General features: G+C 32.9%; 2 protein-coding genes across 2 annotated transcripts; one reads left to right on the forward strand and one right to left on the reverse strand.

Moving 5' to 3' along the window:
- Window positions 1-7,814: 7,814 nt before the first annotated feature.
- On the reverse strand, window positions 7,815-12,937 carry TRIADDRAFT_52351 (uncharacterized protein; the record flags this gene model as incomplete). Its single annotated transcript, XM_002108856.1, has 16 exons — window positions 7,815-7,890; window positions 8,072-8,156; window positions 8,466-8,493; window positions 8,725-8,802; window positions 9,320-9,360; window positions 9,464-9,524; window positions 9,642-9,687; window positions 9,898-10,016; window positions 10,108-10,175; window positions 10,249-10,362; window positions 10,435-10,609; window positions 10,912-11,015; window positions 11,108-11,180; window positions 11,560-11,656; window positions 12,119-12,185; window positions 12,682-12,937. The coding sequence occupies 16 exons, from the start codon at window positions 12,935-12,937 to the stop codon at window positions 7,815-7,817; spliced, it is 1,488 nt and encodes a 495-aa protein (XP_002108892.1).
- Window positions 12,938-13,991: 1,054 nt separating this feature from the next.
- TRIADDRAFT_18956 (uncharacterized protein) lies at window positions 13,992-16,617 on the forward strand (the record flags this gene model as incomplete). Its single annotated transcript, XM_002108125.1, has 4 exons — window positions 13,992-14,072; window positions 14,745-14,907; window positions 16,261-16,399; window positions 16,503-16,617. The coding sequence occupies 4 exons, from the start codon at window positions 13,992-13,994 to the stop codon at window positions 16,615-16,617; spliced, it is 498 nt and encodes a 165-aa protein (XP_002108161.1).
- Window positions 16,618-17,104: the final 487 nt, after the last annotated feature.

The raw sequence follows: 17,104 nt of genomic DNA on the forward strand, positions 1-17,104 counted from the left end.
ATTCATCTGCGGTTTTCGTGTCAGAAATATTTTTTTTTTCCAGATCTTGAGAAGTAGGTGTAATACTCGACTGCTTTGATTTTAAGGATTCGCTATCTAATAGCTCTTTTTCTTTCTTTAGAAGTTGTTCTTCCATTTGCTTTTTTAATAACACATGTCCATCAATTGTATTTTGTTGATTTTCTATGGTATCTTGGGATTGTTTCAATTTTTCCAGTAAAGCTTTTTCTCGGTCTGTTTGTTGTTCAATCTGCTTTTGCAAGTTCTTGAGTTCAACCTCGTAACGATCGGCGATTTCTTCTCGTCTTTTGGTATGATGACTTTCTAAAGCCTTCATCATCTGATGCTGTATTGGTTCATGATTTTCATCCGTATTTGAAGGTTTCGAATTTTCTAATATTTCACCATCGATTTTCGCCGATGAAAATTTCTCGGGTTTGACTGGCCTCTGTGGTACTTTATTTTGGTCTACAGATTTAGTTTTATCCATGTCAACATCTGCAGTTGGCTTAACTTCAGATTTTACAGTAACTGGAGTACTATCAGCAGATTCATCTTTAGTAGATTCACGAGTAGAGTAATCCGTAGTAGTTTCATCACTGCAACATATACAACAATTATTATAATGATGGAAATCTCTTAAATTCTTAAAATCTATCTTAGTACATTAACTCAATTTCGGTAGTTTCCGTGGTATGCTCTTCCCAGGGTAATGAAGGATAGTCAAGCTCAACTGGAAAGAAGCAATACATATAATAAAACTTATTGATTAATAAAAGTTAAATCTTAAAAATCTTACATAATGAATGGCTCATTTTCGTTGGATCTTCCTCCACGTATACCTAACGAATTAAGTACATACTTGAGCAAGCAGTACGCCAATATGTACCAATACTATGTATGATTTAGTTACCATTAATACCTGAATGACGTTAAAGTTAGAGCAGAAAGAAGGATAATTTAACATCCATCTTTCATATCCACCATCTAACACCCGAGGTTCCCGCTGAAGGGTCGCATAACTGTCAAACTGAAAGAATGGATAACGTTTATACTTTCATTATATCAAAAACTGTTATCTTCATTAAAAGTTTGCCAACTGATACATACCTTGTATATGATATCAATCAGTGCAGCCAACTTCTGGTTATCATGTCGCAACGAGGAGTTGGTATTCCAGTCCATTACGATGATATAGTCATACTCTGATCTTTTACTCCAAATATTTATATCCGTTTCATCGGTTAAAAATTTTGCTATATGGCCTGAGGTGGTAATTCTACAATCATTCAAATCACAATCTGCGATGTAATGGACCATTTAAGAAAAATAACAATAATGAAAAATTTGGTTACCCCGGTTCGATTATACTTTCAGGTATGTTGATGCAAAGATCATGTAACATTCTTGATGTTTGATAGTGATTTGATGATCGAATATCTAAGACTAAAGCCTAGAAATAATCAGATAATTAATAGTTCATTACACAGTACATTGATATATACCATTTTCATATATTAAATAGATCAGTGCTGATTGCTGCTGTATTCGCCAAACAAACCTTGGATTGTGACGTTATCATAAATTCTCTCAAAGTTTTCAATTCCATAAATTTTAGGCCTGATTCAGCCGATTCTAGTTTTCGAACTTCAGAAGCCTAAAAAGACAACCAAGTAACTTCAATGTTATTACTAATTATAATTATTTATCAGATATCTGAAAGCTAATATTTTCATACCCTATCTTTCTTTGTTAAAGGCTCAAGAGACGGTGTCTTTGAAGTTGGAGGCAATAAATCATTCAAGTCATCGGTGTCTATCGAACTACCTTTATCACTTCTAATATTAACAAAGAATTTCAGAAATTATTTTATTAATTAATTAATTAATTAACGCATAATATTGAGACTAGCTCTAAATCCAAGTATCCTAGAAGTATCACTTCTGAATGTTTGATATCGAGGCATTGATGTACTATTCCTTACTCTGTGTGATCGTTTTTCGTGACAACACTGTCATTATTACGCACTTCATTCTCTAAGCAGTGAACCAAAAAATTATTAATATTCATAGTTACGGGAGACATTAATATTAAATCTTTTCCTTCTACGCTATATTTACTATGATTTATGGAATCCACACTGATACTTCTCTGATTGTATCTAGATGTACATAAAAAAGCATTATCAATACAAATTCGAGTATAAAAGGTAAAACTTTAAAATATTTTAAGTGAAATAAATGTAAACTATATAGTATTCATTGAATAGTTACGCCCGTATAAATAGTAAAATTGTAACATTGTGTACCTCTCCTTCAAACTAGCTTGAAGCTCAGATGCGCGATCAATAGCTGATTTGGCATTCTTTATACCAATTAAGCCGTCATGATAATTCTATACATGCCCAGAAGGTACAACAATCACTCCAAATCTTACATCCGTACAGGGATGACAGTAACCATGAATGCAAAATTTTATTTTAATGTAACTACAGTATATCCAGTCTTACCGCTTCAGCTTTATATTTTGTAAACTTTCTAACAAGAAAGACAAGCTTGTAAAATCTCATGTAGTAAACATAAGCAAGCTCTTCATCGCCCAACTTATCGTAGTATTCGGCCTTGTCGAAAACTGATTTCGTGCTTTTACAAGTCCTTGATAAGAAAAGAATATCAGTAACTGTTAGACTTTTCCATCAATGTTACTTTAAAAGTTATTCTTTATATAATAAGGTGACAATGTATATTAACCAACGCACAGCTTGGTACTGGTTTGTAAATCCTAAACTTACTGCGGAATTTTATAACTATGTAACTTTTGTACATTAGGGATGCCATCCACAAGTTCATTAAGTCCTTCGAGACTTTCTTTAAAATATAATTCTTTGGGCATTATTAGACTTGAGCGGAATTGATTTTTGGGATATCAGCTCCCTAAAGAGTAGATGATAATTAAGTAAAACTCGCAATGACTGTTGTGTGCACGAAATAAGAAAATGAAAGTGTGACACATTAGCTTTACAGCTATTTATTTGAGATAATCATTAAACGAGGAATATAATGCATTAATTCACAATTAATTAGAATCTGCGTAAAATTTCTATCTACTGTACCTCACTATCATTTAATTTACGAAGAACAACTAAGCTACAATATCATCAAATAACTTCTTGATCCTTTTTAGCGGTGTAATCAGTAAATTAATTTTGAACTAGTTGAGATCAGCTTTAGCGATTGAAATACTGTACTTATGTATATTATTGACATCGATGGTTAACGTTACAACATAAACCTTACGACCGTTTTATAGGAAGATCCTACATTATTTACGTTTTAACACCCTAATAAAGCAACGCTACATCATACTCTAAAGATACAGTAGTACCGCTACTGAACAAGAATTGAATGGTGGTACTCGTATGGCATACGGGATTTTGTATATAGGTCGTAACAGTGATATTATAATGATCTTTCATCATCTCTTTCCTGGATATCAGAACCATAATATAAAGTTGTTCAACATACACATGGATTTCTAAGAGTATCTACAAGTCCATGACTTAAATGGCGTTCTTTGTAAAAAAATGAAGATATGTTACCATTTATTTAATTACAATCCTATTCTATGTCTCATTACGTAGTAATCCGATTAGATGGTATAATTTTATATTTATATTTACAATTTGTTAGCCATTCATCTACCTAAATCATCAGGATCGATTGATAAGTACTGTAAGTGACAGCGATATCTTATATTGCATTCACGCTTCACTGAATTATCCCCGTTTAATACTTTCTACGACTCGAGTATCTCATATTGTGGCATTGGAGGTATTGACACTAGTCGTAGGACTGTGATAATGACGACACGGTATGCCTGATCAAGATCTGGCCAAATACTACCACACTTTCTTAGGACTACTTCAGTGAAGAGAGAGAGAGAGTCATTTTTTGAAGTAATTATGTACTAATATAGCCACACGGTAATGCCGTTCTACTATTTGTTTAGTATCCATCCGATTCGGTGAGACCAGCAAGTCAGTAGCGGACAGTGTTGCGTTGGTTTAGCATTTGACATGACTAGTATCAAGTAAAATAGGTAGTAGCTGTATAATTAATTAATAGCAACAAACTATAGTAATGTACTGAGTGTATTATTCAGAAGTATGATGTGAAAAATGGAAATACTGTACTGTAAATATTAAACTACGCATATAAATGTTGCCTTTGGTAGAGAATAGATGTGTGACAGATGTAAAGTGAAAACCAGTATCAAAAATCAACTTGTATAGACAAGACGAGAGGTTGTAAATTAGTTACATAGAATCAACTACAACATGGCTACCCTCTATACTGTATTAATATCATATATTGCATTCTTGGTCCTGTCCTACCTATACAGTATACTATGAACTCGTTGATAATAATGAATTAATTTCGTGATACTGGAATAAAATGTTACGACATCCAATTCCATGATTAGCGATTGTACGATTTTTGTAATAAGACTTGCAAATCCTATATTGTACTGTACTGTGACACCGTTTTGAAAACTTACTATCGATTCAAATTCTTACTTTTCTGCATTAATACTATACCAGAATGTAAAGACAGCTAAGAATTTCATAGTTTTGTTATAATTCAATCACTACATCGCTACATCTTCTATACGTGTCTCGGCTGCGTCCACATACAGTACTGTGGTGGTCCGATCAATCTGGTTGATCATTGGACTAGCAGTATAAAATCCCAAAATTGTACTCCTTGTGCGCTAAAAGCTTTAATAAAACATATTAGTGATGACTAATTAGCATCTTCCTCATTTACCAGATTAACCTTGTCTTTGGAGTATAATTGTTAATTCACTTTTACGATTCTTGCAAGCTTGGAAAGTGGTGATAAAACGTCAACTTCAATTCGTCATCACAATCACGAAATGAGTGAAATTGTGTACTGTACTAACTAGTCTACCTGTGGTCGGTAATGTCGGCTGGGTTCAATACAATGGTACTGTACAGTGTACAGTACCATTGCATGAGTACTGTACACTGTACACTGTGTGAGTGTACAGTACAGTACAGTATTGAGTCCAATACTGGACACTAAGTACGGTAGTGTTACAGTGCTACACAGTCAATGTTTGTTGTGGTACTGTATTGGTACATGATTGAATGTGATAATATACTAAAAATAAGGAGATCACGTGAAATAAAGAAACAAACTAGATTCTCTCTTTTACGATCCTTGCAAGCTTGGAAAGTGGTGATAAAACGTCAACTTCAATTCGTCATCACAATCACGAAATGAGTGAAATTGTGTACTAACTAGTCTAACTGTGGTCGGTAATGTCGGCTGGGTTCGATACAGTAGTGTACAGTGTACAGTACCATTGCCTGATTACTGTACACTGTACACTGTGTGAGTGTACAGTACTGTACGGTACAGTATTGAGTCCAATACTGGACACTAAGTACAGTAGTGTTACATTGTTACACAGTCAATGTTTGTTGTGGTACTGTATTGGTACAGTACCACATTGAATGAGATAATATACTAAAAATAATTTGATCACGTGAAATGGAGAAACAAACTAGAGTCTCTATGTAGACATACTGTAGATTACGCATACTGTACTGTACTGTACAAACAAACTACAGTCTCTCTGTAGACATACTGTACTGTACTGTACTGTACAACATGTTTACATTTGCTTTACATTATAAGAATTCTATTGAAATGCTATTATCAATATCAAAACTGTAATCGATTTTATACCAGCATGTAGCAAATGAGCTGAAGATTCTATATTAGTAAAAGTAAATTTTAAATAACACTTGAATCATTATATCTACATACTGTATATTCGTAATTCGTAACTTTTTAATATTGCAGAGACATTTTAGGGATCACGTGAAATGGAGAAACAAACTAGAGTCTAAATTCTAAATTCTATTATCAATATCAAAACTGGAATCGATTTTATACCAGCATGTAGCAAATGAGCTGAAGATTCTATATTAGTAAAAGTAAATTTTAAATAACACTTGAATCATTATATCTACATACTGTATATTCGTAATTCGTAACTTTTTAATATTGCAGAGACATTTTAGGGATCACGTGAAATGGAGAAACAAACTAGAGTCTAAATTCTAAATTCTATTATCAATATCAAAACTGGAATCGATTTTATACCAGCATGTAGCAAATGAGCTGAAGATTCTATATTAGTAAAAGTAAATTTTAAATAACACTTAAATCATATATCTACATATTTTGGGGATCACGTGAAATGGAGAAACAAACTAGAGTCTAAATTCTAAATTCTATTATCAATATCAAAACTGTATAGATTTCATACCAGCATGTAGCTAATGAGCTGAAGATTCTATATTAGTTAGTTAGTAAAAGTAAATTTTAATATATGTGTTCCTTTTAGAGTCAGGCGACAAAGAAAAAACAATTTTACAATAATGCAGGCGCCCAAACACTATGTCGTATCACTGTATTTTAGGTATACTGTAGATTATATCATCTCCAGGTGTCTCTGACTTTAACTATATGCAACACTAAAAAAGATTCTACCATTTTATTCAATAATCAGCTTATAAATCCAGCTTGATGTGGATTAAGTAGTCCATGAGCTTACTAACATAACTGGAAATCTCGAATCCAGAATCAACTATTTTGCCACGCATACTGTATGAGTATATCCCTTAAATTTGAAAGTATTTGAGGGTTATCGTATGAAGGTTAGACTACATATCACAGTTCGTGTATCTCATTGATAAGTGTATGCAGAATCATACACTTACTTATACTATGTTGGTCATAACATTCGTGTTCGCACTCTACAGTATGTAAGAAAGGATGAATAACTGCAAACTACCTAAATACTGTGGAGGAATTTAGGTAATAAAATATTTATACAGTAGATATGCGTATATAGTTGTAATATATCTAAAATTCATTCATTATCTTCTTGTCTATTTGAGAACGTTATCTAGCCATCATTCGTACTTATGCCTAGAGCTTCCTCGCGATCGCTTCTATGTCTCAATCAATAAGTTCTTCCTTCGCTCTAAGATATCAAGTGTATCTCATTGATCTCACTAAAAATCTATCTACTATATCTCCATAGACATACTAAATCCCCTTTATAATACAATAGTGACTGTAGAGAAAACTACCAAAGCGTTACTGTTGATGGTTACTAAGAATGGATTTCAGGAGCAACCACAACTAAAAAGATTATGGATTTACTCGTTAGTCTGACTATGGCAATTATTTGGTAAGAATGCATTTCAGGGGCAATCATAAGTTTGTAGATATAGCATATAAGGGTTCACACGCACGTAGAATGTGACACTCTAGATGTCAGTCGGCAACATTGGGAATCAAATCAATCCATCAATCAATAAAAGCAATCGTTTAAACTTTACAACTAAAATTTTCTACGTTCTCACATTATTTTGATTTTCATTTCACAATATGCAAGCATATCCGATTGCGTGCTACATTTTAAATGCATTCTAGTCACCAAAAGTTCATGGTTATAAACGTTTTATTAGTGTTTTCGATTTTTGACCCTATCACCAAGTAATTCTTCTTGTACAATTTGTATAGTATCCAGTGGTATATATTTTTAAATATCGATTAACTCAAATGCTAAGACCGTGGGTACTGTTGTACAATCTGGTAGAGGTTGAAATTCATGATACATTTGCATATGGTAAAGACATGTATCCTTTACGCAGAATATAGACCAGACTGCTAATAGTCCATCTATAGTATAAATATATCCTTGTGATGCTGTTACATTTGGATAGCGATAGAGTCAGCTACCACAGTTTGATCTTTTCGCATACCATCTGACCATAAATTGCCATATCTGTTCAACAAATTGTCATCGCGATTTGCGATAACCCAATATTGTAAAATTAGCATAGCTTGATAATTAAAATCGTCCAGCTCATACAATGTTAACTTTATCAAGCAGTTACGCGATAAGACAGTAAAAAGTACCTACTAAGGATAAACCTAAATATGATCTAATGTGACCATAACCTTACCCATTATCTCTTAGTATATCCAAGAATTTATGGAATTTCTCTAGCGAATCTTCAATGTCGGATAATAAGTTTTCGTTATCAAAGGCTAAATTAAGAACAAAATGAGTTGATATCATTAAGATTTGGATAACATTCTAAATTTTATTTATGAATCTACAATCTTGGATCAATCGACGTGATAGAAAAGCTATCTGAACTTGTTAAGTAAACCCTAAAATTAAACCCTGTTACTATGCAAACTATACGTCAAGAAACCACGAGTAAGAGTTAATGGTAGACACATAATCTTTCAGCAATGGTATGACTAAAAATAATTTTCTAGATGAATATTCTTTACCGAATAGTGATCAATATTACAATTTATATGAGTACTTATACAATAGTGGTTTCATACCTAGGTCAGGTTTCTGTGCAAAGTGTATCTTCAATACGAAGGAAATTGTAAAATTTATTACAACTCATCTTAAAAGATAATCCATAAAATAGCCGATACGTATTTAATGTATCTTACATTGGACATTTCCTTTATACATTTATATAATCTTTCATTTTCTTCCTCGACCTCCAGGTAGCGTAATAAGTCAGTAAGACAGGCCATTTTACAATCGATAAAATTTGAAATCTTAGCTATAACTTTACGGATAATGAAATACCTCGCGAAGTTTTGATTCAGCTTTTTCTCTTGCGATGATTTCTTTTTTAAGCTGCTTTCGACATTTATTTAATTTTTTCTAAAATAGACAATTACTAAAGATTAATTTATAAGTAAATAATATCTGCTAGCATTTCACCATTCTGCACATATGCACAGTGATGGTCGTAATATTTCTTAACGAGAGCAGGAAATTAATTCGGAAGTACAGCAGATCAATCCTTCCTTACGAAAGTATATATTCGATTATTAACCATACTCTTACAACCATATTTAATTCAATTTAAAGTAAGCAGCTATACTGTACAGAGATAGAATTAATAACGTTTCAAAGATTTTTCTAGAAATTTAGATATGAAATTAAAGTTGTTTCCTAGCACTGCATCACAATTTACCTTGTATGTAGTGCATATTTTACATTTTTTCGTTCATGCATAATAAAAAGTCACATTGATAGCTTACATTTCAACAAGCTAGACTAGATACTAAAGGATTATTTATGTAGACGTATATTCTATTAATTAGTATGCTGTTTTGAACATTTGCATGCGCAACACTTTGAACTACTTCACTGCGCGTATGATGGTTTATCGAACCTCGACTTTTCGTAGGCCAGTCATTTGGGGATCATCTACCTCTATAATATACATGGTTACATTATTCGATAAAAGTTGATTAATAATAAACACATAGTAATGTCAATCTTGTAACCGAATTACTATGACTTTAAATGTTCTCACCCGTATCTTTCACGAGAAATTTAAGGCTTGAACTATTATTTTGAATGATTGCTTCGTTCGGCTATTTTGTAAATCGAAAACCAGTTAATCTCGGCTTTATTAAGAACACCGATATTGTTTCTACGAGTATATTTATCATAATACGTATATTAAAACGTAAATGAACGACTTCGCTTACTGTTATTTTGAATTGTTTTTGAAATTTAGAAGTGGATTTGTGGATTCTATGGTGTAAAGATTTAACACGATTAGCATTTATAGATAGTTTAAGCGTATAGGAGCTTTTTACGTAAATTAGTGATCTTGGCAAATTACTATAGCATCTTTGACTGTAATACGCATATATCATGATTAACAATCATAAAAAAATTAAAAGTATACTGAAACTGTCACATGAATTAGCAATATTTGCTATAAGTAAAACATGATTTTACCTTTTAGCGTCAGTAGATATTTCACTCTCATTGCAAGTTCTACGATCCTTTGACAGTGCGGAAGATGCAGAAGAGACATCATTTATATCTCCGGCTTGTACCAGCCTCAGCCATTCGAACTAAATCCGAGAATACGAAAGCTCGTAGCTTATCATACAAATTGACGTAAATTTATACTACAATTTTGTACAATTCATCTTATAGACTTACACCACTGCAATCTTGCCGAATTGTATTTGTTGCGATTTGCTCCATAATAGCTTCAAATACTGAGCGATCTAGAATAACGGATTTATGTAAATTATTATATCTAATTCTATCGTTATAAGTTACCATTTATTCCAAGCTCACCAATCAAATGATTTGCTCTGAGATCGACGATTACTAAACTGTTATTAATTTGCAGAACAGGTTCGAATTTTTTGGCGCCTTCATTGGTAATTCCACACTGTTGAAGATCTAAAGCTGTCATTCAGAAACAATTTATCGAATAAGTCGGTCATTCAATTTAGGAAATTGCAGACAAAAGAGAGCAACCTTTAAGCCATAGATCATCCTTCAGAGCATCCGCTAAATAAGATGCTCCTTCATCACCAAATAAGGGATTCATGCACGCGGTAATCCGTCTAAGACCTGGCATACGATCTAGATCTGGCCAACGATATCTCAAGCTTTCTTTCCACGTCTCTGCATAGCGCGCAGTTGCTTGATGCTGTTAACAGTGATGTGATCGTAAATAGCATAAACATCGTAATTACGCAATCTCTGTATTATACCGTAAGTACAGCTTTTAGCGTAGTTGTACATCTTAATTAATATAAAAATTGCATTTACCTTTCTGTTGTTTGAGTAGTATTATTACGCTGTATACGCAAAGTTATTACTATACGGTACAATATACATACTGTAGTTAAGCAGATAGTGCTGTACTACTGAATATGATTACGGCAGATCGAATCGTTAAATTTTACTACTTCGCATATATTGGCTAAATTAAAGTAATAGTCTACGTACCAAAATGAGTTTCGCAAGAGTCTCTGCTCCCTTGGATGTTAGATGGCAGCCCGAAACATTTAAAGATGTAATAGAAACAGAATTCTTTAACCCTGTACATAAAGCTGAGGTAACACAAATAAATAAGTATTGGCATATTTAAAAATAAATTATTAATTATTGTAGTGCATAGGTATATCGGATAAAGAATAGTTACTTTCTAATCCTTGATCTTTTATTTGACAATTCTCTAAGGAAATACGTTGTAATGTTTTATTTTTTGGTAAGGCCTAGGGATATCGATACAAAGATACTTATTCAGTTTAACAACATCAATCAGAAATTTTACTGCAATCGCATATATATATATTTATATATAATAAATTATTAACTTTATAATATTTCAACCGCACACTAGATAGCAAAGAGTCTACGGACGTAAATACAGATACTGCGCACACTGTACACACACTGTATAGTAATCATGCATTAAACTGTTAGCGGTAATGTGAAGCAATAATTTTGGACTATTGGCCAATTCGTTCTATAAAGTCGATTCAGCTGGATAGCTACAAACTGTAACTACAGTATTAATCAATTAGGCATAAAGTATTTCATACAGGAAGTTAACAGTAATTGTAAGACAATCTTAAAATTTAAACATCCTACCTTGGATAATGTTTCAATTTCTCGAAACATCAAACGGATTCCATGCAATTCCAAGGAGTTTAAACAGTCCGTTACCAATATGCAATCTCTGAGTGCTCTTATAACAAGATTTCGAGAAGTATAATTGTTATAAGTTTATTCAGTTTAGCACAGCATAATTGTTATTCAAACTATCTATATGTTATAGTGTGAACTGCTATACTTTCTTAAGTACCGCAATTTTTTTAATTAATTTAGATTGATCACCTTAAATGAGCAAATCAAATACTCAACTTTTCTACACAGTATTTCATTAATAGACCTAAATTGATTATACGATACTGTAGCGATAAGCATCATCTGTACACTAAATACTGTTATGTGTGTATCGTTCAGTATTTAGTAACACGTAAACTCCTACTACAGTAATTTAGTAAATTTGTATTATTCTTGGTATAAATTCGGTTTTAGATTTCGCTTCATGACATACACAATGTAATGACTAAAAGATAAGAGCCTTATTTGTATTTAGTATTTTATTAGATGATTGATGAAAGATTAAAGTATATGCGTACAGTACCTGCATAATTTCGTGATGATTTCTCGAGACTGTATAGGAAGTATTTTCGCTCGAGTTGCACATGTCTCTTTATGGAGGAATGATGAAACGACTTTAGCATATTGCGATTGTAATTCAATGTCGTAACTAATCAACTCTAAAAGTACTGTACACAGTACAATACTGCGAGACTTGCTAAATCATAGTAGTGTAGAGTACATAATTGTAAGTCTGTATCGTAGTGCGAAATATTGACATTGTATTCAAAGTCTCATGCTATAAATCGCCAAAAAACGACCGTAAACATCTAAGATCATACAATTATCAGCGTGTAACAATTGGTACTATTTTCATATTATAATAATATACTTCATCGTTAAGTGCAATCATAAGTAAGTTTAAAATCAATAGAATTTCAGTATAGCAATCTAGATATCTCTAGCGTATGTACAGTTTAAATTGATAACGATTCGATTTATTACTGTCATCATGTGCAGAATCGAATCAAGAACGAGCTGTGCATGAACTATTGTACTGATATAATTAATAATAAGACACTGTGATCACACAGGCAATCTCCGTACCTTGCGTTTTATGTTTTGTTCGGCAACATTTAAAAATTACAGCTCGCAAAGATTTGTTAATTCTTAACGCTTCAATTAGCGGAGGCCAATCAATTAGTCGAATTCTATCTGCTTTGCAATCCAAAATTGACTTTCTTAAATTAGCCTTGATTGCGGGCACAGGACAGGTGTTTTGTATAGCGCACAAATTATCATAGTATGCGCCAAAGTCATACTGGCCACGGTGTCGTTCCTGTACAGTCTCTATCATATTCATTTTGTCTAGTAATGGTAATTAATTATACTGTATAGTAGATAAATTTATGGTAACTGTAAATGTTCACTACATACAGTAATATGGTAGTCCAACAACTGCTAATGAAATGAAGTTCAATTAATTATTTATTTAAACCACGTATCGTTTGCAGTATACATACAGTACAACACAGCACTGTGACTGTACAATTAATTTAAGCGATAAAGTAGAAATGTTAAGCTAAAGATTCAAATCAAGATCAAGAATATAGTACTTTCATAACTACTGTACAAAACAAGCGTTCAATTACACTAATTTTAAGAAATAATTCTATCTTGAATTTAACGGCATGCTAAGTCTGAAGACACTGAATGGTACCCTTTTACGCAATGGCGCTTAATTAACTGGTCCAGTCCTTATGAAAGTATTATTCATATATGGAATTCTTGCCCGATTTGCAACGGAAGGCTCGTTGGTCTAGTGGTATGATTCTCGCTTAGGGTGCGAGAGGTCCCGGGTTCAATTCCCGGACGAGCCCAGTGTCCCAGCGTGTTTTTTTCTTTCTTTTTCTGTTTTTACAGAAATGTCAATGACATTGCAAATACTCTATTTTTTTCCATCAAACGGCAAATCTCGCCACAAAATTCAAAGTAAAGTACAGTACGGCCACATGCCTGTAGTTTTCTGGTTTTTGATTTTAATATTCCATGATTCTTCTTGTGGTAATGACTGAACTATGCAAGGATTCTTGACGTACAGTATAGTATAATAGGGATGGTCTACTACTGCACAGTGTACAGTAGTCCGTCCGTCTATATTAGGGACTTCTAAAGAAGACCATTTTAGTCTGTTATCTTATACTGTACTGTAGAAGTCCCTGACTTGATGATTAAAATCAGGTTCTGTTTACGGATCAACTTGTCTATCTAATTTATATTCTGTTTGTAGGAGGGGAATAAATTTGCTTACTTTCAAAGCTGAAGTAGGGGGCATCTAAAGAATTTTCTCTTATCACAAGTCCCTGGCTAGAGGGTATTTATAAAGCTGGTTACAGTACTTTAGCGGTACTGTAGGCATGAAGGTCGTTTTTGTTACTGTGGGAACAACTAGCTTCGATGATCTAATTAAAACCATTTCATCGGATGAATGTTGTAAGGTATTGTATAACAGATATTCATTATGCAGTAGCACAGTGATCCTCTATCAATCATTTTACTGCTACAGTTGTTCATGGAATATTGTACAGTCATTACTACATCCTTGTCAATTTCCTTTGAACCTATTCAAATGAATTAGAATTAATAAAGTTTACACCTTGTTGACAATTTTCGAAAGCTTCGATATGTTGTAGTACCGTATTAAAATTATTACGGTCAATTCACCATGACTGACAGATTTATACTTTGCTCCTAAAAATTGATAAAACTATTGATATACTACGGTATAGTAGTATTAATTAGCTCAGCTTAGAATCAAATCGCAGAGCACTAGCGAGTTGCTGGAAGAAGGCAGCATTTCTGTCCGGCGTAGTTTGTAATGTAATTTAAAAACTTCAGGAACTTCGAGTAATACTGATATGATTAACATTGATTTTTTCTGTTATTTTATGTAAGCTTAAATCTCAAAATTGAACAGCTTTACTAATTAGCGCACAACAGTAAGATAGAGAACTTGTCAGTAGTCTACATGCATATGGCATACATGCCATTTAAGATCAACTAAGACCAGCTTCATCAAGAATCTACTCTATTCTTGAACGGTTATAATCTTTCTCATTAACATAGCAATGGCAATGACGTGTCGTTTACTGTGCTTGTTTTACCTGCAGATATTAGAGAGTAGAGGATATACGAAATTGCTTCTTCAAATCGGCTGTGGTAATTTCGAGCCCAAATTTAATACGACAAACAAACTTCAGTTAGAGTATTATCGATATAAGCCGTCGCTGAACGATGACATGATGAATGCCGATGTGATCCTTAGCCATGGAGGTATGATGTGTTTGTAATGCACAATTTATCAATATACTATTATATTTTAACTACTTACATATATGGATACATAAATTTATATTTGATTTATCCGCTAAATGTCATGAGTAGAAAAGATCAAATAGCTTAATTAAATAAAATTCATAGTGATTTATTGTAGAGACATTACTGAATACTGATAAGTTAGTATGACGAGAGTAGACTGAAGCTGAGCCTACCAGATTTTAAAATTTGTAGGGGAATCTGTTAAAACTCGTCTATGTAGAATCCCCCACTTACTGTACAACATTTTAAGGATCTCCTTGTCTTCGTCACTTCAACACCGTTAAATAGACTACTAGCACGCTTCGTTCAATAACTGCGAAAGTAATATGATAACTACGCAATGACTGAAATACACTGTATTGTAGGATAAGATCTACAAGAGCCACTATCCTCGTAACATCATTAAAATACCTATCAACTTTCTTTCTACATCCAGTTATTCGGGATGCATTGTATACGTCATATTTTGATAGCTGCTTAGCAGTTGCATGTTCTGCATTTATAGTAGGCTTTAACAACTTTAACTATACAGAAAAAGTAATTTCCATCATTTTACCATACTGTACCCTATTATGGGTAACGTTTCTTGGTGTATCAATTCGATATTGTACTATGTATCATCACGCATAGGCTGTAATTGTACTCAATTACTCACTAAAATTCTACGTAGATTAGTTAATCGTTACAATGTTCTCTCTCGTAGTAATTCGCCCGAGATCCTGTATTACTATAGAACGGTTAAACTACAAATGAAATTAAACTGCTGCACAAAATTGCAGGGGCATTGTATCTTATTTATATGCACAATTCAATTACTGTAATTTAGACATGCATAGGCATTTACACATCTAACTGTGCTACTCCTACTTTACGAACAGTAACTAGTAAGCAGTATACTGTACAGTAGTAACAGGGACTGTTTCTTTGCAACGTTTAAGCAGCGTATGCGATTACAGCTTATCAATAATTAGATCATTTACAACTAAACGACGGTGAAACGAGATATGCAAAGACAGCTTCTATAACGACTAGTTAGGAATTACAGCTTTCGAATATTTCATATAATCCAGGAACGTAGGAACCAAATCTTGAAACTATTTAGAAATTTTCAGCTGTTAAAACACAAATTACTGCGCGATGTCTGATAATTATAATTAATTAATGTAATTCACACGTTATGACACCGTGACAGTTATTAAGGTACAAAACGTTGTTATAGATGGATGCAAATACTTATACTAGATGAATATTAAATCATTGAAATTAGGGGGATCATAAATTTGGTATTATCATTTATTGCATTTGTAGGCGCTGGAAGTATTTTGGAATGCCTACAACTTAAAAAGAAACTCTTAGTAGTAATTAACGATAAGTTATCCGAAAATCATCAGGTCGAGTTTGCTACAAAACTGTCTAACAGTGGATACCTATATTGTTGCACTTGCAAGTAAGGCTGAGAACATTGTAATTTTTTGAGTTTCTGCTTTACATTTTCATTTTAGACGTTTGCCAAAATTATATTCTAACTTTTATTTAATTCTTTACTTTAGCAACTTAACAACCGTGCTACAGGAATCTAACTTTAGTAAGCTGAAAAAATTCCCATCAAGTGAGCCAGAAAGTTTCTGTCACTTCTTGAATCAACAACTCGGATTACCACCTTAAAGATTATATAAGCCATTAAAATTTTATCCTAACTAAGTACTGTATGAAACCAGTATATCATTCTATAAGAAATCATATCAAAACTGATTAAAGCATGATTAATAATATTGTCACATGATTTATATTTTTGCTTGACTGTTGACTTGGTAACACCTAATTTAAAGACTTTATAACCACAGCAACGATAGCCTTATAATCATTGACTCTCGAAAAAGTTTTCCTGGGTATGAAGTTGAGACAATACAGAATATTCATATATAAAGTGATTCCCTTAGTTATGAGTGATATATAGGGATGTTGATATTGATATCATACTGTAAATGATCTCATAACTACAAACAAACGTATTCTTGCGGCAATGCTATATGTTAATAGTTACTGTTTTTCAAGAAGTCTGATAGTTGGCTATCAAAAACAGACGTAAACAGGTAAACAAAATAAATATAATGCACAGCACAATATTGCTTATAGTTTTGCTAATGATTAT

This window comes from Trichoplax adhaerens, genomic scaffold (genome assembly GCF_000150275.1).
Source record: "Trichoplax adhaerens TRIADscaffold_1 genomic scaffold, whole genome shotgun sequence".
NCBI classification, from domain to species: Eukaryota; Metazoa; Placozoa; class Uniplacotomia; order Trichoplacea; family Trichoplacidae; genus Trichoplax; species Trichoplax adhaerens.